This window comes from Microcaecilia unicolor, chromosome 12 (assembly GCF_901765095.1).
Source record: "Microcaecilia unicolor chromosome 12, aMicUni1.1, whole genome shotgun sequence".
NCBI classification, from domain to species: domain Eukaryota; kingdom Metazoa; phylum Chordata; class Amphibia; order Gymnophiona; family Siphonopidae; genus Microcaecilia; species Microcaecilia unicolor.
In genome coordinates, this window is record NC_044042.1 from 72,672,757 (window position 1) to 72,698,582 (window position 25,826).

The following is a 25,826-nucleotide window of genomic DNA, read 5'->3' on the forward strand; positions in this document are numbered from 1 at the left end:
TGCCTAAAACTACACGCCTCCGTTTACACCAACGAAAATGTGGAGTAAATCCTGGCATGTAGATTTAGGTGCAGAGGGCCATATTCTATAACTACGCGTGTACATTTCAAAATGCCCAGTTCCCTGCCATTAAACATGCCCCTTTCAGCCTGCACGTGATAGAAGTTAGGTGCATTGCATTACAGAATACGCTTAGCTAGTTGTGTGTGTAAATTCTAATTATTACCAATTAGTGCTCATTATTACTTGTTAAGTACTGATCAACGCTGATTAGCTTGTTAAGCCAATTAAGTTACGTGTATTATTATAGAATATGCCTGGATTTCAGCACGGATCTCTAGGCACGCTATAAAGAATCCATGGGATAGCGTTTGCTGTTATAATTGCAAAAAGGGGGCATAGCGGTACAAAAACTTAGATTGTGAGCCCTCTAGGGACAGAGAAAGTACCTACATATAATGTGTACAGTGCTGCATATGTCTAGTAGCGCTATGCAAATGATTATTATTATTAGTAGTATAGCGGGGTGGAGAGGGGGTGGGCAAAAAAGTTAAACATTTGGGGTAGATATTCAGCCAGTGGAGGTGAATGTTTTTTTTAACCGCAGCCAACTTGATATTCAGTGCCAGGCCATGTCTGGGCACCGGCATTGAATATCCAGGTTAGTACAGGCGGCTATTTCTTATGCGGTTAAGTATTAGATCCAACACTTAACTGCTTAAGTGACACCACGTAAGGGCTCACATACTAACCCTGTGGTAATCATGCAGCGCACAGCAATGTGGCTGCGCTGCTGCTGATCACTGGGAATGCCCCCCTGTGGTAGAAAATAGAAAATTATTTTCTACTGAGGGAAACTGCACATGCCAACTTCAGAGCTACCGCGGAGTTTCTGTGCTACCCTGGCAGTAGGACCGATTTGGCATGCGCTACCCATGCGGTAGCCCTACCACGCGCACCTATGTAAAAGGGCTCCTTAGGCAGTTAAATGCTGAATACCAGCAATTAACCAGATAATGCCTTAACCAAATAATGCAGACTCCGCCCCTGGACAGTCCACAAAATAGCCGGCTTTCAGTTTAGCAGTATGTGGTGAAATTCAATGGCGCTAATAAAGGGGACAGGACGACTTCCCTATGAGGAAAGGCTAAAGCAACTAGGGCTCTTCAGCTTGGAGAAGAGACAGCTGAGGTCTATAGAATAATGAGTGGAGTGGAACGGGTAGACATGAATCGCTTGTTTACTCTTTCCAAAAATACTAGAACTAGGGGGCACGCAAAGAAGCTGCTAAGCACTAAATTTAAAACGAATCAGAGAAAATATTTCTTCATTCAATGTGTAATTAAACTGTGGAATTCGTTGCCAGAGAATGTGGTAAAAGCAGTTAGCTTAGCAGGGTTTATAAAAAAGGTTTGGATAATTTCCTAAAAGAAAAGTCCATAAGCCATTATTAAGATGGACGGGATAATCCACTGCATATTCCAGGTTAAGCAGCATAAAATCTGTTTTCTTGTTCAGGGATCTTGCCAGGTACTTGTGACCTGGATTGGCCTCTGTTGGAAACAGGATACTGGGCTTGATTGACCTTTGGCCTGTCCCAGTATAGCAATGCTTATGTTCCTATGTAATCAGTTAAGTGCCGCTAAATAACAGCAGATAGCCCCGCACAAATGATTTAACTGGCTAGAGGAGCATCTCCTGGCCACTTAAATTGCTTTGAATATTGACTGGCCAACAGCAAAATTTAGTCACTGATCCCCCAATTCTGTATTTGGCATCAAAGATACGAGTGTAAATCTGTACACTATGCAGGATTGTGCATGTATCTTAATTAGTTAATAAACTAATCAGCAATGATAATTGACTGCTAATGAGCAATTAATAGCAGTAATTGACACTAATGAAGAATTACACGCACATCTCTCTACGCATATTCTATAAAGTGCTGTGTGCAGTTTGTAAGTCACACAGCTGAAAAGGGGATGTGATCAGGGGGCAGGTCTACTAGTTATGTGTCCTATTATAGAATCAAGCCTTGAATGTATAACTTATGCAGGTAAGTGGTGACAAATGAACCGCAAATATAACTTTAAACAGATAAGAAATCAGTTTAAAGTTGTACATGGTGGTATTTATAAATTTTCTGTTGCTGAATTTATCTGTTTAAAGTTATTTGACCTCCTTATGGGTATGTAATCAGATGCTGACTTTCATTGCGTGCTTTTTTTTTCTTTATCTGAGCCGTGCCTATTTTCCTTCTCTGTTAGTGTCATCCAGCTTTGGATGGGCAGCGTGGAAAGTGTTGGTGTGTGGACCAGAAAAGTGGTCTGAAGATCCACGGAATCCCTGAGCTGAAGGGAGACATCGATTGTCAAGCCCTGGTGGACAGCCTGAGGGAATGAGTACTGCGAGAATCCTTCATGGACTAAATGAAGCAGAAATGAAACAACGCCCAGTGGTTCAGCTAATGTATTAAAAGGGAGGGGCAGAACACTTGATCTTTTTCAGTTGTGTGCGGTAAAAATAATGGTCCCCCTCCATGTACACGTCCGTGTCCTATAGTGATTTGCTGGAGTCATTTCCAGAATTGCAATCACTTTGCATTTTGCTGGTGTCTCTGGAATTAGAATCCTCAAGAGTCCGTCTCTTGAGTCCGAGTCTCCAGCAAAATGCTTGAAGACTGGCATGAAATTCCTAGGGCATGGAGAGTGAGCTTGGATAATGTGGACAAGAGGTCACCAAGTCACATCAGAGACAGACAACGCCCACACCCACCTGCTGTTAAGTGAGATGTGCATAGGGTTTGTGAGGTCCGTCTCTGATTTCCTTGTGTGACCTCCTGGTTTCTCACCTAATCTATTCCCTTTTGTGTAAAATTGAATTTGCCCTTCTATGACCTTTATCGGTGCCTTTCTGGACAGAAACTCTCTGCCTTCTTAACAGATTCTTTAAGTACATGCCAGTAATGGTTTGGGGGATAGCGGGGTGGGGGTGGGGGGACACTGATTTATGGTGGCTGAGTTTGAGACTCTGGAGGTGAGGGCTGGAGTCCCAGAGTTTCTTCACCACCGATTCAAGGAGAGCAAGCCAAACATGGAGAAACATGAAAATACATTATAGAGCACTAGTGAAGAAACAATAAATTACGGATATAAGAGTAATGCTTTCAGCAGACTCGTGATGGGGACATATACTTAATTTTGCCATTGCTTATTATATGCAGTCTAATTCTGTGTGGTTCTAGCCCTAGAAGTTCACGACAGTGAGTGGGAGGGTTATCATAAACAGTTGCAGAAATGTTTGAGGCCGGCTCTTAATGTTTAAGAAATTGTCCTTTTGCGAGGTTACGAGAGAGAAGATGCATGTGTCCTGCTAAAGCATACAGGCACCAGGACTGGCTCAATCCTTCCTTATGAACTGGAAAGCGTAACGGAGAATGGGGACAGGGTTTGCTCAGTGGTAGTGCATGTGATAGCCTACCTACCCCATTTCACAAGGTGAGATCTGTGGACACACTGAGCCCAGGAACCCCATTTCTGCCCCATTACATGAAGCTACTAAGTAACAAATCAGAGAAAATATTTATTCACTGAATGTATAATTAAGCTCTGGAATTCGGTGCCTGAAACGGCTCCTGTTCGGGGCTAACCGGTCATTTTCAGCAGCACTTCTGGTCGGTGCTGCCGAAAATCGCCGGTTAATGCCTAACTCAAAAGCAGCTATTTCGGGGGTGTTCCGGGGACAGCGTTGGCGCTTGGCCTGTTAAGTGCTGCATATCACACTTAGGGACCCTTTTACTAAGCAGTGATAGGGCTAACATGTGGGTAGCACGTGCCAAATCGACACTACTGCCGGAATAGCGTGGGCTCCTGGGGTAATTGTGAAGTTGGCGCGGGCCGTTTCCTGTGGTAGAAAATATTTTTCTATTCTCTACTGCGGGGGCGTTGCCAGCGTAATCGGCAGTGCGGCCACATTGGCACACGCCAGGGGCGTAGATAGGTGGGGCCACGGGGGCATGGGCGCCCCCGCAGATTTAGCCCTGGCCCCCCTGCTTTCATCCCCCTGCCGCCGACCCTCCACTGCCGCTGCCGACTCTCCATCGCCGCCGCCGTCAGGTACATTTGCTGGCGGGGTTCCCCAACCCCCGCCAGCTGAAGTCCTCTTCAGTGCCAGTCTCCGGCACGTTGCTGATCTGGATTCTGTTTCTGTGAGTCCTGATGTCCTGCACATACGTGCAGGATGTCAGGACTCACAGAAACAGAATCCAGATCAGTGAACGCACCAAACCGGCGCTGAAGGGGACTTCGGCTAGCGGGGGTTGGGGACCCCCGCCAGCAAAGGTACCTGGCGGTGGCAGGGAAGAGTTGATGGCGGTGGGAGGGGGGGGGTCAAAAGGGATGGGGGAGGGGCGGTGGTACCGGGGGGGGGGGGGGGGTTAAAAGTGGCAGAGGGTCGGCTAAAATGTGCCCCCTCACCTCGGGGTCTGGACCCCCCTCCCGCCGAAGACTGGCTACGCCCCTGGCACATGCTGCATGATTACCTTGTGATAAGCGCATGAGTCCTTAATGCTAGGTCAATGGGTGGTGGTAGGGACTCAAGCAGTTAATAGCCACGCACTACTTTTGATTTTAGCGCACAACCATTTACTGCCCTATAAAAAAGCTTTTTTTCCCCTAGTTGTGGTAAAAATTGGCCCAGTGCACCTCAATTTCACACGTCGAAACTACTGCAGGCCACTTTTTACCGCAGGACCCCTTAACTGGCTATGTGTAAGCCGGCTCTGGAAACCCAGAAATTCAATGCCAGTGCTTGGACATGGCCCAGCATTGAATTTCCAGGTTTAGCGCCGGCGGCAGTCAACAAAACACTGATCACCGCCGGCTGAATGTTGACCTCTAGGTGACTTTTATATTGTATTAATGTAGGTGCTGGCACATGCTTTGTATACATATAGCCCCTAGCAGTTTTATAAGACCCTACTTGAGTGCAAAAGATGCTGTTCTACATGCTCAAATCCCTTTTAAAATTACCCCCATTGTGGAGTTAATAAGGCCTAAAAGCCTGATTAAGTTGGAGTCAGCAGTAGAATGTGAGTAGCTGATGTGTGGCTAGTAGCCACTGGGCAAAATTGCTGCATGAACTTTAATTATCCAGATCACGGTTCAAATATCGTCACGATCTAGATAACAGCTTCTCTTCCGGCTCTGTCTGGATACTGAGCGCTGCTCACTGTCTTTATAGTGGCGCTGATCATCTGTTTAAACGCTGCAGGCCAACATTGAAAGCATTGCCGATCTTTAAATATGGACCCAAAGATTTCCTGAGATAACTGGGGTCCTGGGATTGGGTGTAGGTTGGAAATGTGACCACTTCCCTTTCCAACTTAAATGCCTGATCTCTGCAACACAACCAAACTAAAGCACGTAATGGACCTAACACAACTCTTCCGTTCTCCGATTCCATAATGTGGCTGTGTCACATGAACTTGATCTTACCACAACACCACCCTGTATTTGTTCACACCGGAGCCTGCAAAGGTCTCTCCGGTACTATGTAAGCCACATTGAGCCTACAAATAGGTGGGAAAATGTGGGATACAAATGTAACAAACAAACAAATAAATAAATCTAGACTCAAGGAGATTTTCAAATTCAATAGTTAGGTAGCTCCCTTCCTCATGAGGGCTTATCTGAGACAATGGAGGGTGAGGCGATTTGCTCAAGGTCACAACGAACATCAGTGGGAGAAGCAGAATTTAAACTCTGACTTCCCTGCTTCACTGCTGTAACTATGAGTCTATTGCCTCCTTTTTGAGTTGTGCTGTGAGCAAGCGGCAGTACTTGGACACGGAAAAGAAATACACAGATATCACAATTTTAAATTTGCCATATATAATGGAAGTGTAGAAAAGAGAGGGCTTCAAGCACAAACTGACCTTCAGGAACAGGACAAAAAGAGAGTCTATTTATTGGAAGGACCCGACACGGGCCGTGTTTCGGCGACCAAGTGCCTGTGTCAAAAAGTTTCAGTGTCAACGAGATATACAGTTGCACCACCAGGGGGAGCTTGAATTTAATGTTGGTTTCTCCACTTCACTGAAATGTGGTGCAACCTTGATAGCACCGTAAGCCTAACAATCCCGCTGACAATCGGGAATAAAAGTGCTCTTATAAATTCTGTTAATCCTTCGGTCCTGAGATAGCGAAGCGTTAACTGAAAAACCGCCCAAACTAAGAAATATATCGTGGAAGACCTGTGAGCCGGGAAAGAAGTACGTGAGCGTTACACAGAATCAGTATTTTATGCTATAAATTTGAAGGCCAGAATGATCCTTGGACAGTCTCACTGGCACCGAGGCTGGCGCCACAGGAGTCATATGGCATTTGAATGGTCAACCGCTAGGCTGTAACCTTGCCCCATTGTGGGGCTCTATGCCAAATACAGATTGCAGTTTCAACACCCTGACACCACCCCACTGGTGATTGCCAACAGACTCACCAATTAGGCATAGAGAAATCTAGAGTTTCCTCTAACATGCACAACTGCTGCCCTTCCCCTGTCCAGGTTTTTTCTTTACATGCCTGTCTAAGAGGAAAGGGGGGGGGGGGTGGTAGGCCCTAGCTGGGCCCTAGCTGACTGGCTTGGAGAGTGGCTTCTCTCTATGTGCCCATGTTTTCTGCTGATCTCAATTTGAGTGGTCTGTAGGTTTCAGTCTCTCTGCTAAGAGCTTTCATCAGCTCTGGGTTATTTCCAAGGCTGGCAGAAACCATTTAGAGAAGCATTTCTTTAAAAAATATAGTTTTCTACGTAAAATTCTCCTGGAAAGAAACCAAAGGTTTAGTTTAGTGTGACTGGAGTTTCTGCTAATCCTAAGATTTACCACCCCCAGATATGACTCTATCGCTTCCTCCTTACAGCAATAAGAATTTGAAATGATACAATTAGGGGAGGTGGGTTCAGAAGCAAAAGGCCCTCCCCCCCCCCCCCCACAGAGTCTCCTAAATAATCATCATAAGTGTTTCCACCACTTTGGTGTGATGCAGGGAGTTCCGAGGTACGCTTTTCTTGTAGGCCAGTGTTTCCAAATGGGTTAGTCTTGCACATACCATGAGAGGAACGAACCTCACTCCTATGCCACGGTATGGGTCTCAGTGACTGATTTTGCATTAAGTGACATTTTTTTCGCTTCAGTTGCTTTGCAGAGGCCGAGAAGTCAGAGATCCTGATCTGATACGTAAGGGCCAACTTGTCAAAATGATTGGGGTGCCAAACACAGTACAAATAACCCCTCTGTAGACACAAATGAACAAGTTTTGCTCAATATTGGGGGTGCTGTGCCCAGTGCATTCCCAGAGTTGGTTCCTATGATTCCCCTCTCCACTCTGGATTCCATGAACCGCTCTTGGCTCAGACTTTGATTATAAGCTCCCAGAGGGCAGGAGAAATATTTCAGAGCCATTCATACCGTTGAAGACTCTGGATTATCCCTGCTTCACCCCAGTGCCTTTTCAATGACTAGTGGTTTGGCTGGTGGTGCCCTCATAAGGCTTGACCCAAGGGCGTAGCCAGACACCCAATTTTGGGTGGGCCTGGGCCCAAGATGGGTGGGCAGACTCCGCCTTATCCCACAAGTGACTTGTTCTCTCCCTTTCTCGCCTGCATGCTCTATGGTCTCTCAAACATCCTCCCCCCCATCCAATACCTTTTAAATCGCAGATTTTCACTGGCAACTAATACACACTGCTCATGTTGGCCCCACAGCCTTCTCTCTGATGCAACTTCCTGTTTCCACATAGGTGGGAATACATCAGAGGGAAGGCTGTGGGGCCGGTGCGAGAAGCGTGTATCAGTCACTGCTCGCTGCAGGCGAAGATCTGCTATTTACAAGGTATGTAGGAGGGACTTTTGTTGGGAGTTTTTGGCTGCAATTTCAAAGTCTCTTCCCAACTATGTAATGGTCAAGCCAGTGACGTAGCCAAGGGTGGGACTGGGTGGGCCCAGGCCCATCCAGTAGCAGCACACCTATGATGTGGCTGGCAGGGATCGCCAAGCTGGGGCTTCGCGAACCCTGCCAGCCACATCATAGGTGTGCTGCTACTGGGTGGGCCTGAGCCCAAAGTGGGTGGGCCTGGGCCCACCCTGGCCCACCCTTGGCTACGTCACTGGCTTGACCATTACATAGTTGGGAAGAGACTTTGAAATTGCATTTCATCTTGATTGCTAGAAAAGAATAATTATCTATCAGCCTCCTGATTTTGTATTATAGAAATAGGATTTTCTTGCCATGTGGAACATGAGTCTCCTCCCTCCCTCCCTCCCTCTCCCTGCTTCTTGCAGCTCCTCTCTATACACAGCATGCTCAAAGTATTGCCTGTATATGTATATATATAAATATAAAATAAATATATAAAAAGTAATTACTATATTTAATTTTCACTGTTATTTAATGGTTCTATTAAGTTTATGTTATCTTTGTTATACAGCATAAAAATGACCAGATGCACGGTGGCACACAGCAGACACGGCCTGGTGCTCTCCAATACATCTGTGTCTCACACTATATGCTTTGAAACAGCAGGAATAAAAGAGACACCTCTTGTACTTTCCGTGTCTGTCTATTTTTGAGTTCCTTCAGTCACTGATGGGGCATCCACTGCAGTGATTCATGTGAAGTATAAGAGGGAACATAATAGGTGCACATTGTAGGGAGAATTTTGGAACTGTCACTGTGCTGGATTCCACTAGACCGATCCCTCATGGCAGGACAGGTCAGTCAGGAGGAGGAAATGGGAACAGTAGCCCCAGCCCTGGTGGGGGCTGTCAGGTAAAGAGGTGCTATGACTTGTTTTATTTTACCAGAGTCTGAACACAGAAAATGGAGCACAGGGGCCCATAGGAAAGAGTCACAACCCCCCCCCCCCCCCCCCCCGAGCTGCAAGCATCAATAAAAGAGTCAGATTCTTCTGGGGGGGGGGGGGGGAGGGGGGGAGGCAGAGAGTTGCTGCTGATCACACAGGAAGAATAATGTGGTTTTGTGAACATTGCTCAAAGGGTTCTCTAAGACATTTGAGAAACATTGGTAGAACAGTGTGTGAGTGTAGCCTGCACTGCTGTGCTTGTGCTCTACCTGTCCCGTGGTGGGGAAGTGCTTGTATATGTGTGTGTGTGTGTGTGTAGCTTCCACTGCTCACGTCTGTGTTGTGCTTGTCCTGTGGAGGGGCAGTTTGTGTTTTTGTGTGTGTATATGTAGCTTCCTCTACTGCTGCCTGTGTTGTGGGCTTTTTTTGAGGGGGTACTCGGGGGTACTGAGTACTGGCACCTTTTCCAGTGTCTGCTAAAATTGACCCATGGATCCCAGGTTTTAATGAAAGAGCTCAGGCTCTAAACACCAATTCTGACTGGTTGCAGGGGGCCTGGCTATTGTGGGGTGAGTCCCTCAGTAATCACCCCACCCCTGAAGGGTGGCCTGGCATTTGAGTACCGGCACCTTTTTTGCTAGAAAAATTGCTCTGGTTGTACCTGTCCTGTGGTGAGGCAGTGTGTGTTTGTGTTTATGTGTGTAGCTTGCACTGCTGCTGCCTGTGTTGTGGTGGGGCAGTGTGTGTGTGTGTGACAGTAAAGGAAGGAAGCTTACCTTATGCTCCTGCTGCACTTGTTCTGTGCTGAGATAAGATTGGGGAGTGCTGTGCTGCCAGATGAGGGGACTGAAGCTTGTAGCTGTTCTGCAGTGAGAGACCTGTGCATAACATAGGCAGCCGAGACCCTTCGAGCCCCGCATACTGTATTTATCCCTTTACTGAATAAAGACTTCACACATATCTTGTAGATTTGGCACAACTTGGCCGCAGCTTTATTTAAATACAACAACATATCTTAACCCTGGGCATACCCAAGCCGCTTTCAGCCTCTGGCTCAAATACCCCCAAGCCAAGTCCGCCGCCCTAGCAAGACTGGCTAATCTTGAACAGGGCTCCCCGCCGCACAGCAAGGGAGCCGTATGGTATCCGCAGCTGCTAGCTGCCTAGCAAAATGTCAACTGGCTTGGGTACCCCGCCCAAGCTGCGACTATTTCTACTTGCGTACATTATGTTTTACTGGGAGGGGGGGGGATGGGTGTACTCGGCTGGCCGCGGCGACCGGAAGAGGTCGACCCGGCTCTAAACCTGGGCTTTTAAGCCCTTCTCTGGCTCCTCCCGTTGCCCAGCGGGGAGCCTCTGGCGATGGGGGCCTGTCCCTTCCCTCGCCTCGCTCGCCCCCGCTGGGATTGGTGCGCATGCCCGTCGGGGCACGGCGCCATATTATTTTTGGCTCCGTGCACCCTACGGGGCACTGCGCCTTGCATGTCTGTGAAGCTCGCCCCACTGCTGCTCATGCTGTATCAGTTCTATTGTAGAGCAGTGTGTGTGTGAATCTTTCACTGCTGCTGCCCATGCTGTATGTGTACTGTGCTGAGGCAGTGCATGTCTGCGTTTGTGAGAGAAGCTTCACTGCTGCTGCCTGTGCTGTGTTGAGGCAGAGTGTGGGTGTGAAGGAAGCCTGTACTCTAGTGCTTGTGCTGTATTTTTTTTTTTTTTTGTATATGTGTGTTTTTCTTTTCTTACATTTGTACCCCGCGCTTTCCCACTCATGGCAGGCTCAATGCGGCTTACATGGGGCAATGGAGGGTTAAGTGACTTGCCCAGAGTCACAAGGAGCTGCCTGTGCCTGAAGTGGGAATTCCATGTAGAAGTCGGCCCTTGCAGATCACCAATGTGGCCGCGCAGGCTTCTGCTTCTGTGAGTATGACGTCCTGCACATACGTGCAGGACGTCAGACTCACAGAAACAGAAGCCTGCGCAGCCTTCTACATGGAATGTTGCTAGTGGAATAGCAACATTCCATGTAGAATCTCCAATAGTAGCAACATTCCATGTGGAATCTCCAATACTAGCAACATTCCATGTAGAATCTCCAATAGTATCTATTTTATTTTTGTTACATTTGTACCCCGCGCTTTCCCACTCATGGCAGGCTCAATGCGGCTTACATGGGGCAATGGAGGGTTAAGTGACTTGCCCAGAGTCACAAGGAGCTGCCTGTGCCTGAAGTGGGAATCGAACTCAGTTCCTCAGTTCCCCAGGACCAAAGTCCACCACCCTAACCACTAGGCCACTCCTCCACTTGCATGGCTGTTGCACATATTGTATCCAGTTCTGGGGCGGGGTATTTGTGTAAGTTAGATGGGGGGGGGGGGGGGTAGGGGGTGGGCCTGGTGCTCGTACCTGTTCTGCACTAGGGCAGTGTGGATGTGTATATTTCATGCTGTTATTTCTCATGTGGAAATAGTTGCTTCTTCTTCCCATTTGTTATTGTCTGTACACAGAGCCTTAGAGTGTTACTCTTCATGCCTGGTTACCTTGGGCACATCAGAGGTTTGCAGGGTCTGTTTTTATGCAGAAGGCAGCGAGGTAGCTAAGGCTGCCAGAAAGACTTTTCTTAGAAGTCGGATGCACCTGGATCCTGGTCAGTGCAACCATGAACTCATATGTTACCAGACACTCAGCCAGAGAGGATCTCTTTCTCTGAAATAGTAAATTTAACTGTTGGGGCTGGAACAAGAGAACAAATGTCATCTCTGCCAAAATATTTGAGAGATTTACAGCCCTGGAACTAGTCGAGAGACTGATTTTATGCCTAACAGAGAGATGCCTGTTTTGCACTAGCAGGAGAGAGACAGAAAGGTGTCAGACAGAGAGAAAAAAAAATGGGAAAGAAACAGATTGGTCTTTACATGTTGAGACGGGCAGTTTGCAAAGCAATTTAGCCTGGTTAATTGACTTGTCTGAAAATTTTCCCTTGTCTGCGGAGCTAAAAGTAAGCAGTTTAGATCAGGGAGAAAAACAGTACATGTATTCAATTTGGAAATGTACACACACTGTTATACCCCCACACAGAGAACAAGTATGAAAGCTCATGAGCCTCTATTACACGATGGTTTTACACACGATTTTCATAGAGAAACCAGCCAAGCAGCTTCTGTTGGCAAACTGCCTACAGAGTTCATGATGTGTACTTTTAACTGCCTCCTGAAGTCCTATATCTTATCTCATGGGTCATTTCAGAGACTATAATCTTATCTGTGCTTTGTTTATATAGGCAGACTGTATTTGGCTATATACCAGCGTTTTTTAACCAATGTGCCACAGCTGATCCCCCGGTGTGCCGCAGGAGCTGGGTCAGCTTAATTTGTGCCAGAATGGAATACGTTTTCTTGTCTCCAGCGGTCGGTGGCAGGGAGCAGTAATTCAGACAGCCTACCCACACCAACCCTGGAACCTTCTATTTGACACTTCCCGCCTATGTGGAAGCAGGAAGTTACATCAGAGAGAACTAAGGCTCCGGCATTGGTGCGAGGAGGCTGTATGAATCGCTGCTCCCTGCCAAGGACCGCAAGAGACAAGAAAACTTTTAAAATTTACACTGGGGGGATGGGGGTTTCAAGAGAGACAAGGGGAGATGCCTGGTTGCTGGCTGGAGAAGGGGACAGGAGGAAGAGATACTGGACTATTTTTGTGGGGGTGGGGGGAACAGAAGGTAAATGCTGTACTATTTTGTGAGGGGGGGGGGGGGGGAGAAGGTAAAATACCGGACTCTTTGAGAGGGGGTGTGCCTTGACAATTTTAATGCCGTATAAGTGTGCCATGATATGAAAAAAGTTGAAAATCTCTGGGCTATACTATGTATACATTGGTAGACTGCATGTGTACTATGTGTATAGGCTGTGTATGTGCACAGTGCTAGACTGTACCTGGGTAGCTGTACATACATGGGTAGGCTGTATGTGCATAGGTAAGCTATGTGTAAAAGGGTAGTTTGTGTGTATATCTATAAGCAGTGTGTAGACAGGTAAGGTGTGTGTATAAGGGTATGTTAAGTGTACATAAGATGACTATAAGTAGGCTGTGTGTGTGGGTAGCTGTGGCAAATTCATATAGACCGACATGATTTTTGGTTTCAGTGCACACAATAAGCAATGAAGCTTATACTTGTTAACATTACTACTCATCTCTGGTGTATGCTACCAGAATTGCGTGTGTGTGGGTAGCTATGTGTACATGAGCAGGCTGTGTATATACAGTGAAACCTCGGTTTTCGTTGATAATCTGTCTGAAAACAATCGGCGAAATCCGAAACTGATGAAAACTGAGGCAATTAACGAGGACGCCCAAAATCGGGAGAAGGACGTCCATCTTCTGATACAAATTGGGAGATGGACGTCCTTCTTGTTCGACGAAATCCGAGGCAACCAATAAAAACCGAGACAAATTTCTCATCGAAAAAATCAACGAAATCCGAAACTGATGAAAACTGACGTCAACGAAAACCGAGGTACTACTGTACAACTAGGCCATGTGTGTGTGGGTAGGAACCAGGATCTTCTTCAGTGGCAGTGGAAAAGGTGTTGTTCCCTCAGCTGGCCCTTGAGGTCTTTCAGGTTCAACATTATCATTAGTTGAGCTAGGGTTAGTATAAGATGGACATTCACAGTACCCAAACTTGGGCTCAGTCTTCGGAAATCCAGTGTTATCCATAGGACATGACTTCCATCAGATAAGAACTGTTACACATTAGGGAAGATATCTCAGCACTTGCCCACAACTAAGGATTGGACATAAGGAGAAAGACTAATCTAATCATATCTAATCTATGTGTTTGTATTCTTCCTTCTCCCACACCAGGTCCCAGGTGAATCACATAGAGACCGGTTTAAGTGCTAGGATTGGTACAATATCACCACAATTATAAACAATTAAACAAAGTGACTATCTCAATACTTCAAATATTTATGAAAGTTTTTGAATGTTGACAAAGACGAAGAAGAGGCCCTGTTATCTAATAAAAGGTGGAAGACTATAAACTCTAGCAGCTTGAAAACTAAGGGACCCTTTCACTAAAAGGCATTACATAATTAACACACACTAGCAGGCTACCACAGAAACGCGTTAAAGCGTTTTGCAGTATTTTGCTTGTTTGTGCACTCTAACCGCATGCTACCAATTTTTAAAGATTATTTTTAGGAGGGTTGTGTCATAGGTGGAGAATGGGTGTTCCTGCATTATCCGGCTAGCGAGTTATGTTTAGGACTTGCTAATTGGACAGTGGCTTATTTAAACTAGGTGTGTCAATGGCGTATGCACCTCCTTTCAGACCAGGGCAAATCCTCTCGGCTTTAGTCTTTACCCAGGCAGCGGCAGCAGCAGCAGCATTCATAAGCTGCCTGTGGCCTGCTCTGGGACTTTCTCCCTGCACTGTCCCGCCCTTCACAAAACAGGAAGTTGCATCAGAACAGGTGGGACGGTGCAGAGAGGAAGTTCTGGAGCAGGCTGCCTATGAGTGCTGCCTGGGTAAAGATGAAAGCTGAGAGGATTTTAAAGTACAGGGGACAGTGGGGGTAGATGGAGGGGTGGAGGTGGGCGGCGGGATGCAGTAGGGGTGGGGGTGACATACCCCCTATAAAAGGTTCCTGGCTATGTTACTGTAACTGGATAATGCAGAATTAATGCAGTAGTTCTTAGTGCCCCCTGAATGGGAGGCAGTAATTGCTCCACTAATTTTTTGCAGGTTATGTGTGCTAATGGGAACATTAGTGCATGACCTGCACCTAAAGAAAAAAGAAAAAGCCCTAAAATTGCCGTGTAGCATCTGGGCTTAGTGCGTGGGACAGGCCACATTAAAATGTGCTAAGCCCAGATTTTACCACACTTTAGTAAAAGGTCCCCCAAATAAAAGAAATGAGTTCAAACTATTATCCTCCATCTTTAAAAATTTTACAGGGTCTCACCCCTGAAGATCTTTCTCTCTATTCCTTGACTAAACCTCTGGGTTTGCCTCAGCTGTTCCTTTAAACACTCTATGCCAGAAATCTTTTACGTTAGGCTGAGGACATGACTTGAAGAATAGATCACTGCTCACTTTGAGAACTGTAGGCTGCCATTATCCTTTCCAGCATCTTCTGAAAGCATATTTGGATATTTATTAAGAAATTAATTTTTGGTATTTCTCTGTTTTTTATACTCTTATAAGAAATAGGTTTTCTTCTTGGGATTGTTGCCCAATTTATTTTATTGCTGTTCGCCTTGAGCTTCAGTTTGGTTAAGCGGAGTAAAATTGTTCATATTAGATTAGAAATGAACTATATAAAATTCTCTTACAACGAGGGCCCTTTACAGAGAGAAAACATGGTGATCACACATCCATGAGTTGAAATGATCTCCAAGATACCAGAAGAAAAATCAATTGAGTAGTATATTCCAGGGCACATCCTGATAGAAGTTTAAAAACCATATAAGAAATTTTAACAGTAATACGTGCCTGAACTGGCAGCCTAAAAAGTTCAGGGACCCTTTTACGAAGCCCAATGTGGGCTTACCACTCACTAAAAGGGAAGTACCGCTGGGCTACCGCAGCAGCCCAGTGGTACTTCCCTCCCCCAGCGCACGCTATTTTTGGCGCTGCACAAATATTTGAATTTTTGTAACGCTGATGTGTATCCTGCGGTGCCGCATGCTGTCTGGTTAGCGCGGGAGCCCTTAGAGGTGGCGGTAAGTGCTCCCCCCTGAAATGACCACGGGGTAAGTGGTTCACTTGCTGCGTGGCCGTTTCTTTAAGAAAACTACCTTTTACCCACTGTGGTAAAGGGGGCCATTGGCGCACATCAAAAACATACACTGACACCAGCACAGGCCCTCTTTTGCTGCAGCTTTGTAAAAGGACCCCTAAATTAATAGAGGTATAACAATTATATTTCGGGCTTTAAGAATGAACTTAGCAGCAATGTTCTGCAGTAGCTGCGGTTTCTTAAGAAAAAGTTCACCTAGGCGTTCAGAAACCAAGCAGAATCCAGGATGACTCCTATGTCATTTTAGCAATGGGTATAGACTTGCCAGAACACAATATAATTTTTATTTTTTTATTTATTTTAGTTACATTTGTACCCCGCGCTTTTCCCACTCATGGCAGGCTCAATGCGGCTTACGTGGGGCAATGGAGGGTTAAGTGTCACCAATGTGGCCGTGCAGGCTTCTGCTTCTGTGAGTCTGACGTCCTGCACGTACGTGCAGGACCTCAGACTCACAGAAAGATAAAACCTGCGCAGCCTTCTACATGGAATGTTGCTAGTGGAATAGCAACATTCCATGTAGAATCTCCAATAGTATCTATTTTATTTTTGTTACATTTGTACCCCACGCTTTCCCACTCATGGCAGGGTCAATGCGGCTTACATATTGTATATAGGTACTTATTTGTACCTGGGCAATGGAGGGTTAAGTGACTTGCCCAGAGTCACAAGGAGCTGCAGTGGGAATACAACTCAGTTCCCCAGGATCAAAGTCCAGTGCACTAACCACTAGGCTACTCCTCCACTAGCAACATTCCATGTAGAATCTCCAATAGTATCTATTTTATTTTTCTTACATTTGTACCCTGCGCTTTCCCACTCATGGCAGGCTCAATGTGGCTTACATGGGGCAATGGAGGGTTAGATGACTTGCCCAGAGTCACAAGGAGCTGCCTGTGCCTGAAGTGGGAATCGAACTCAGTTCCCCAGGACGAAAGTCCACCACCCTAACCACTAGGCCAATAATTGGGTATAGAGCTGGAAGAATTACTTAACCAGAGTGTTTTTGTTTTCTCTTTATTGAGCTTTAGAAAATCAGCTCAGATCCAATTTCCCACCAGTTCAATACATTCTTTTACTTTGTAAGAAACTTAGAGCTGGTACCAACAATAATATATCATCTGCATAAGAATACAATCAAATTCCTAGTCCTTCCATGTTTTTACCCAGTGAGCTCATATAAATATCAAAAGGCATGGACTGTGTCCCAAGTAGACATTGAAGGCCCCAGCTGGTAGGATGCCCAAACCTCAAGGGATGGAGCAGACCTCCATATTGCAGATCTGCTTTACAGATGCCAGGTATTAACCTTGGCCCATACACCTTGAACTGATTTCCATATTTACTGCACCTATGTCTTCCTCCAGTGATTGATCCTATGGCCTTGCTTAGAATCAGCAAATCTAAAGCACCTTTTATTTTGTTTGCATTTAAATAAACATTCTGCTGTTGGATGGTGATCTTTGGAAGGGCAGGAAGGAGTTGCGTGTGCTGTACATGTGAGTGGAGATGCCCTGAGCTCTCCATGAGTACTCTGAGGACACAGAGGACCAGGGGCAGTACTCTGGGCCCATGGGCACTGAAACTACTCTGGGCCCACCCCGCCATGCTGCTGCTGCCCTCCCCCCACCATGCTGCTACCGCCACCACCACTGCCCCCACCCCCGCTATGCTGCCTACCTCCAACCGTGTTGCTGCTGTCCCCCTCCCCCCCTCACCTTGAAGGACCCTGGTGGTCTAGTGGCTGTGGCTTCGAGGGCAGGAAATAAATCCCCTCTTTTCTGCCCACCTGTTGCCTCTACTCTGCCCGGCGTGGTGCAGTGTTTACAAAAAGGCTGCCAAGAGTTGTCTCGGCAGCCATTTTGTAAACACAGCAGTGCAACCAGGGAGAATAGCAGCAGTGGCTACTAGACCACCAGGGCCCCATTGGAGCTGTAATGTGCGGTGGCGGGCAACCTGAAAGAGCCTCTGGGCCCTCGGGTACTGCCTGGGTACCCGAATGGTCAGTCCGCCCCTGCAGACGACCCAGGCACTAGGGCTACCACTTTCTCTCCTCTAAATTGGGAACACCAAAATGACATAGTAACATAGTAGATGACGGCAGAAAAAGACCTGCACGGTCCATCCAGTCTGCCCAACAAGACAACTCATATGTGATACTTTTTGTGTATACCCTACTTTGATTTGTACCTGTGCTCTTCAGGGCACAGACCATATAAGTCTGCCCAGCACTAGCCCCGCCTCCCAACCACCTGCTCTGGCACAGACCATATAAGTCTGCCCAGCACTATCCCTGCCTCCCACCACCGGCTCTGGCACAGACCTCTACTACAACTTTAGGAGCAGCTGCATAACTGAGGTAGCAGGTTGTCCTCCATGCTATCAGAACCAGGCTAAATCAGTCCTGTTTTCAGCCAAAGTATCTTCTTTAGGAAAAGTAGGAATAACATTCCAGGTTGACGTCAGTGGGGTGGCACAGAAGAGGTACAGGAAGAAGAAACTTCTGCTCAATTATTGGCAGGATAATCCATAAAGAACTTGAGCACGCTGCCCTCACCAAAGCATTCATAGGTCTGTGGCTATTCCCTGGACCCAGCCAAAGGTTGAACCATGGGACTATTTGCAGTTCTGAAATCCTCTTGGTGCTTACTGCCATGAGGCCAGTGCCCCACCTACCTTGTAAATAGTCATGCCTTTCCCTTCCTTCCAAATCAAAAGTAAACAACTGAACATTAAAAATATGAGACAAAAGAGCAATCAAAGAACTGTCCTGGCTATGGTGGCACCATGAAACAACATGCCAGTGAGAGGGGAATGCCCCATGGCTCCAGTCATCACCTTACCCAGGTTGACCTGAAAGACAGAGCTGGTCCTGGTTGTCCCCTATTTCAAAGAGGGAGACAGAGTTCCTAGGATCGTCAGAACTGCCTCTATGCATTCACCAGCACCGTCTTTCCTGGTTGATCTAGGGGTTATATGGCAACCTCAGTGTCACAGGAGGAAAGGGTTAAAGTACACAGTTTGCAGTATGATTGTCATGTTTGGAAGTGCTCCATGGTCTGACTGGACAATAGATTTTTTTTTTCAGAAACACTCAGTCTTTTCTCATGCTCTTCCCTCTTCTCCCCAGTTTTTGAATTTGTAATAGCATGATCATACTTTCCTAACCCTGTGCTGTTCTGACTCCTCAGCCTGCCTGCCCTCATGTTCATAGCAGGGCCGCCGAGAGACTGAACTGGTCCCAGGGCAGGGCCGCTGCTGACCCCCTGGAATGCGTCCGCTGCCCCCCCCCCCAGGATCATGGCTGCCCCCTCCAGTTGCCGCCACTGCCCAATTGAAATACCTAATTGGCTGGCGGGGATCCCGAGGCCCCGCCAGCAGAGGACGTCTTCCTCCAGCGCTGCTCTTCTGCTGATTGCCTGCCCCTACGGCTGCTTTTCCTCTCAGGGCATGCTCGGTTTCAAAACCGAGCATGTGCACCTGAGAGGAAAAGCAGCTGTTCAGCTGGGCAGAAGAGCAGCACTGGAGGTGCTCCTCCGGGTCCTCCCAAGCCTCCAAGGGGGGCCCGGCTGCGGCGCCGGAGTTTTCTCTCTCCTGCTCCTGTTGGGACTCAGGTCCCGTCCAGAGCAGGAGCAGGAGAGAGAGAGACCCTGGTGCTAGGCCGGCCCAGAGAATTTTGTCCCCCCTTCCCCCCCTCTCAGCGGCCCTGGTTTATAGCTACAGATCACCACATTCTGTCCCTCCCCATCTTAGACACTTTTTGTTTCCTTTCTCCAAATAAAAAAGCGAATGAGCAAAAAGAAAAATGAATCAATCAAATGAGCACCGGTCTTGAAATCCAGAGGTGGCCGGTTCAAATCCCACTGCTGCTCCTTGTGATCTTGGGCAAGTCACTTAACCCTCCATTGCCTCAGGCACAAACTTAGATTGTGAGCCCTCCTGGGACAGAGAAATATCCAGTGAGCCTGAATGTAACTCATCTTGAGCTACTACTGATAAAGGTGCGAGCAAAATCTAAATAAATAAAAATAAATAATTAATTAATTAAAAGCGTTGAAATGCTATGAATCCACTTCAAGGATGGGAGGTGAAGGGGAGTGGCCTAGTGGTTAGGGTGGTGGACTTTGGTCCTGAGGAACTGAGTTCGATTCCCACTTCAGGCACAGGCAGCTCCTTGTGACTCTGGGCAAGTCACTTAAACCCTCCATTGCCCCATGTATGCCGCATTGAGCCTGCCATGAGTGGGAAAGCGCAGGGTACAAATGTAACAAAAATAAAATAGATACTATTGGAGATTCTACATGGAATGTTGCTACTATTAGAGATTCTACATGGAATGTTGCTATTCCACTAGCAACATTCCATGTAGAAGGCTGCGCAGGCTTCTGTTTCTGTGAGTCTGACGTCCTGCACGTACGTGCAGGACATCAGACTCACAGAAGCAGAAGCCTGCGCGGCCACATTGGTGATCTGCAAGGGCCGACTTCTTACATGGAATGTTGCTATAGCAACATTCCATGTGGAGGAGTGGCCTAGTGGTTAGGGTGGTGGACTCTGGTCCTGGGGAACTGAGGAACTGAGTTTGATTCCCACTTCAGGCACAGGCAGCTCCTTGTGACTCTGGGCAAGTCACTTAACCCTCCATTGCCCCATGTAAGCTGCATTGAGCCTGCCATGAGTGGGAAAGCGTGGGGTACAAATGTAACAAAAATAAAATAGATACTATTGGAGATTCTACATGGAATGTTTATTCCACTAGCAACATTCCATGTAGAAGCCTGCGCGGCCACATTGGTGATCTGCAAGGGCTGACTTCTACATGGAATGTTGCTAGTGGAATAGCAACATTCCATGTAGAATCTCAAATAGTAGCAACAGTGGAGGAGTGGCCTAGTGGTTAGGGTGGTGGACTTTGGTCCTGAGGAACTGAGTTCGATTCCCACTTCAGGCACAGGCAGCTCCTTGTGACTCTGGGCAAGTCACTTAACCCTCCATTGCCCCATGTAAGCCGCATTGAGCCTGCCATGGGTGGGAAAGCGCAGGGTACAAATGTAACAAAAAAAAAAATGACAGTCAGTGCTTCAGCTGAAGCTGCATGTGAGGGGGGTTGGGGGGGGGGAGGGTAGAGGGACAATGTGGGATATCAGATACTTTGGGGGAAGGGGCATGGTGGAAAAATACTGGGTCAGAGTCTCATCCTCTGCTACCACACCTGGCACTCTTGGCTTCAGTATGGATGGGATGGTAGAGCACCAGCCAACATGTGTCCTGCTCACTGATCCCCAAATCCAACCTGAGGGTGGCAATGGGTCTGGGTTTTATTAGGAAAACCTGAATCTGTGGTTCTTAAACCAAATGTTTGCAAATGAATGTTATGAATATTCATTGTGGATATCCTGCGAACCAGACCCAGACCTCTGGGGGTGGGGAGGAGGGCCTGATCTAGAACTGAAATATACTTGAGCTTTCTCTAGGAGCTGTAGATAGGGAAGGGGAAGTGGGTGGTAGATACTTGTATTTTTGTGGGCTGGTGTAGAGTCCTAGGATCACAGAAGTGTCTGATTCTGTAATACATTAATGGAAGACACAAATAAAAGCACTTGGGCTCAATATGGCTAGCAGGGAAACAAGTGACCAGCAGATGGCATCCTAGAGTGCACAAGCAGGACCTGCAACAGCATAGGAGAAATAACCCTACTTTAGAGAATGACATGGGAATGGAGACCCTTAGTAACCGCGGGGATGGGGCAGGGACAGAGCCCGTGTGGATGGGGTAGGTAGGGACAGGGATAGATCTCGCGGGGATGGGGACAGAACCTGTGGGGAACGGGACAAACTTTGTCCCCTGTCATTTTCTACTTTGAAGCCTGTTAATGAACTGGACTGTTGTTTAGATTTGAGTGATGCAGACGATGATATTTTGATTTTTTTGAAAAACAAGCAAATATGCTGGCTACAACTAGCAAAATTTGCACGGGGGATCCTGTACATTCCTGCTACCAGCACATCTTCTATTGCAGGAAGGACTGTGGAAGACAAGAGAGCTAGACTGAATCCTGAGATTGTTGATGACTTATTCAACCACAATCATAACAGTGCTTTATAGGGTATATGTCTCCCCAGCTAGGGCATACAGAGCAAGTTATACTTTGTATCCCTGGAGATTTTAACAGGGTGGATGAGGATTCTTTGGGGTAGTAGAAGTCAGCTATTGTTGGGGTTGGAAGGGTAGAGGGTGGAGGTGGTGGTGGTGGGAGGGTTATTATAGTTGCTCGTTGTTGTTATTTGTGATTTATAACAACAATTGCACAGCATATTGTTCTTTTTAATACTTTAATGAAAAGATTTAAATATAAAATAATAAGTGTCTGAGCCTTCTGCAGATGAGGAAAGAGCCCAGGGGGATGGAACGGGACGGGGATGGAGATAGAAGCTGTGGGGATGGGGTGGGGACTGAGACAGAACCCATGTGGACGGGGTCATACTTTGTCCCCATGTCATTCTCTACCCTACTTGATGGAGTTCAGCCTCAGTAAGCCTCCTCCTCTCCTGCTCTCTCTTCTTTTCCTTCTTCAATGCACCTTTTCCTATGACCTTGTTTGATTTAAAAAGTATTTATTATGACCACACTTTCAAAAATTTCCACTGTGCCCATACGTTGGCTGTTCATGCGTTTCACATGGACAGTGGAACCCCTTTTTGGTTAAGGGACAAAAAAATAACCTTAATCTCTTCACCCCAAGCTCCCTAGAAGCCGCAGTGGCCCACTTCATTCTTTTGCCTATGTGACACCTGCAGGGGCTGTGATAAAAGATCCATTCTTCAGCTGTCTGTGCTATATTCTTGATCTGGGTGTACTAGTGTGACACCTGCATGGGACTCTAATGAAGGCTTTCTCTCCGGTAGAGACCTGCATGGGAAAGGGTTTGCGGGAATCCCAAGGAATCTGCTGGAATCCCCTCTGGGGCTGCAGGGTTCCCGCGGGGACGGAAGCAGTTCTGCAGGGTTCCCGTGGGGATGGGAGCAGTTCCTGTGGGGTTCCTGTGGAAGTGTAAGCTGCACCTGCACTAGCCTCTCACTTTGAGTGTTGCCACCTCCTCCTCCTCCCCATTGCTTTAACAGGGTAGATACAGAAAGTCTTCCATTAACCCTGTCTGCTCCTGGGCTGATGCGCAGACCTCAGCTCTGACACAGGCACGAGCATCTGAGGTCACCTGACCTACTGGCGCGTGCATGCAGCGACCTCTCAGCACACAGTGCCAGCAAATCAGAGACAATCTTACATGTGCGCATCAGAGTGTTCCAAGTTCTAACTTCTGTTCCTTCCTTGCCTGCAGTGTTGCGGTTCGAACCCAGAAAGAGACAGAGAGCCGACTGGAATTTCTTTTCTGTACCATTAAATTCTTGCGGGGACGAATGGGGAAAAATTATACTCTTGTGAGGACAGGTGGGGATGGGTTAAATTCTTGCGGGTGTGGGTAAGATTCCAGTTGGGATGAGTGGGATGGGTTGGATTCCAACTGGGACAGGCGGGGATGGGTTAGATTTCTTTCCCAGTGCAACTCTCTACTCTCCAGCTGTCTGTGCTGTATTCATGCTTCATACATATCAGTGTAATACTGTGATGCCTGCATGACACTCTGATGGTGATCAGTATAGCAGTGCCCTGGGATGAATATGAGTGGATGTGACTAAATGGAAACAGTTTTTGTAGAACTCGAACCCTCTTTAAGAACAAACAAAATGTTAGAGCTTGGACACAAATTGTAATGATTTTGCTCATTTTCTCTGCCCAACGGATAGTTTCAGCTCCTTATATTGGTAGCACAGGTCCTGAACTTACATTTGTGGTGATGAGGAAACAGCATGCCTTCAGTGACAATGGGTTTCCTCTCAGGAAGACTGCCTACAACTTGGATCCTACAAATTCCCCCAAACTATCAGCCCATGCCAGATGACAGTGACACTGACTGCCACAACCTTAAGTTCAACTCAGAGAACAGGTCAGAGGGTGGGAAGAGGACAGTGGCTACTCAATTAATCTTGGCAAACAAGCTCTCTTGTGTAATAATCCCCCATCATCCCCTGTTGTACTAAAATTCCTCTTCCCCAAGGATTAGTCACAGGAGGACAGACTGTTCCCAACTCAAGAAATACCCCCAAACTTGGATCAAAGACTTGAGAATATCCCCCACCTGCCTGGCCTCCTCTGTGCAGCTGTGCCCTGTGTGTGTTCACTACTGATGATGTGATCCTGGCATCCTGAGATGTGTCCTATGGGGAGGCGATGGGGGTCAGGGGAGGAAGGAAAGTGTGAGATGGTACTAGGATCTTGCTTCTGTATTTCCAAGGCTTCCCAACACTGCAATGTATTTGTCACATGGCTGTGGATGAGCCCTTAGGCCGAAGCTGAGTTTACACTGCCTAACTAACCCAATGGCTAGGTAGGCCCCAACTAGCCACAGGTGAGTCACATTCAGACTAGGAGTGAGGCTGGCCAAGTCTAGAGATTCTCAAGGTAGGTGCTAGAGCATAAGGAAGACTAGGAGTAGCCCAGAGGTGGTGTAAGCTTTGCTGAATGAGGTCCAGGGATGAATCGGGTTGCAGTTGGCTGCGGCTCTCACTTCATGGGTTTACCAGCATAGGCAATAGGAAGTATAGTAAGAAAGGCCAACCGCAGGCGATCAGGACCGAATACCCACAATGGTACAGAAGAGGTTCAAGAAAGTCAAAACAACACTGCCAGGGAAGAGGGCCAGGAATGTCTTTAATGAGTTCCGGAGGTCAAGGCTGGCTGCAAACAAGGTATGGTCAGGAATACAGGAACCAGGGTAGGTGGAGGTCCAGGAGAAGCAAAGAATCCAAGCTGGGTTCAAATCCTGAAGTCCCAGAGAAAGCAGCGGAGCCTGACCTTAACACCTCCTGACAGCAAAAGGTGAGCCAGGGCACTGGGCACAGCCTTTGCCGTGACAGTATTCCTTCCCAGAGAAGTTTGTAAGACTCCCATCTTTCCCTAAGACCTTGTTTAATCACATTTGAACAAATCAGAAATTTTATCTTTACCTTTCCAATTATTCCAAAGAGAAATATCCCTGGGTGTGCCCAATTACACACAGAATAAAGCATAGGATGACTCAGGCTTGCTGGCAGTTCCCTATCTCCTCCTCATGCTCCAGAGCAGGCGGGTCCCCAGGAATCTCAACACCTCTATTATCAGAGATAGTCCTGCAAGCAGCCAGTTATCCCTTGGGAAACATTTCCAAAATTCTTAGAATCCAGCTCTGAATTTATAGCCAAGATCTACATGAAGCAGCATCTTGTTGGCCAGGGTGGAGGATGTGAAGAATTTCAACAACGACTTTTCACGCTTTTCACTTTTCAGTTGAAAGTCCGATAGCTGGCTTGGCACTAAGCAGGTCCCATGGGTACAGGGATCAGTAAGAGACGAACCATCTTCTCAGTCCTGGGTCAGGATAGCCTAACTGAATGTGAAAAGGTCTAGATTCCCTTTGGTCTGATCTAATTAACCTCTCTCCCACCTAAATCTTTTCTGACTTGACCTGTGCTAGACAGAGCAGGGGACTGTGGGGTTCATGCTGGCTACCTGAGTAACTTACTGAATAGAATGAGTCATATCATGATGTGCAGGGTTTCTGGTTGTCTACAAATTTTCTGATAGTAATAAAGAAATAAATAAACAAACTAAACATCTGTAAAAAAAATAATGAAATGTCTGAAAAAATGTCATGGGCGGTGGACTTGTGAGTGAAGGCTTCATCTCAGTGCATATAGAGGTGAATGGGGGACAGTAAGGGCTTTATTTTCGAAAGAGAAAAATGTCTAAAAAGTGTCATAAAGCAGCATGTGGACATTTTTCTCACATAAATGTCCAAATCAGTATTTTCAACCAGTGGGGTAGCCAGACAGCCAATTTTGGGTGGGCCTGAACCCAAAGTGGGCGGGCACAAAATTTTCTCTCTAACCCCCTCCCCCAGCATTTCCCAACTCAAAAGATAAATACTTTAGCTGATGAAGATCCCCAAGCTCTGTCACCTGAAAACTTCCACCAAAGATGGCCAGAATTTACTTTTACCAAGCTTGGTCGGAAGCAACAACTCCTTGAGCCAACGATAGCGGCACCCCATGCAAGCTTAGTTGTCAGTGGCTC

At 47.0% G+C, this 25,826-nt stretch overlaps 1 protein-coding gene and 1 long non-coding RNA gene across 2 annotated transcripts in view; one reads left to right on the forward strand and one right to left on the reverse strand.

Moving 5' to 3' along the window:
• The window catches only part of IGFBP4 (insulin like growth factor binding protein 4), an 80,153-nt gene extending 76,005 nt beyond the window's left edge, over positions 1-4,148 (forward strand). The window contains exon 4 of the mRNA XM_030220839.1: positions 2,268-4,148. Coding sequence (XP_030076699.1) covers positions 2,268-2,402 — 135 coding nt within the window. The 3' untranslated portion in view covers positions 2,403-4,148. The remainder of the gene's footprint in view (positions 1-2,267) is intronic.
• A 1,409-nt stretch (positions 4,149-5,557) lies between these two features.
• Positions 5,558-25,578, reverse strand: LOC115481583. The gene is made up of 3 exons (XR_003943979.1): positions 25,567-25,578; positions 13,531-13,535; positions 5,558-6,998 (listed from the first exon to the last, which is right to left on the reverse strand). It is a non-coding gene; the product is annotated as an uncharacterized LOC115481583 (long non-coding RNA).
• Positions 25,579-25,826: the final 248 nt, after the last annotated feature.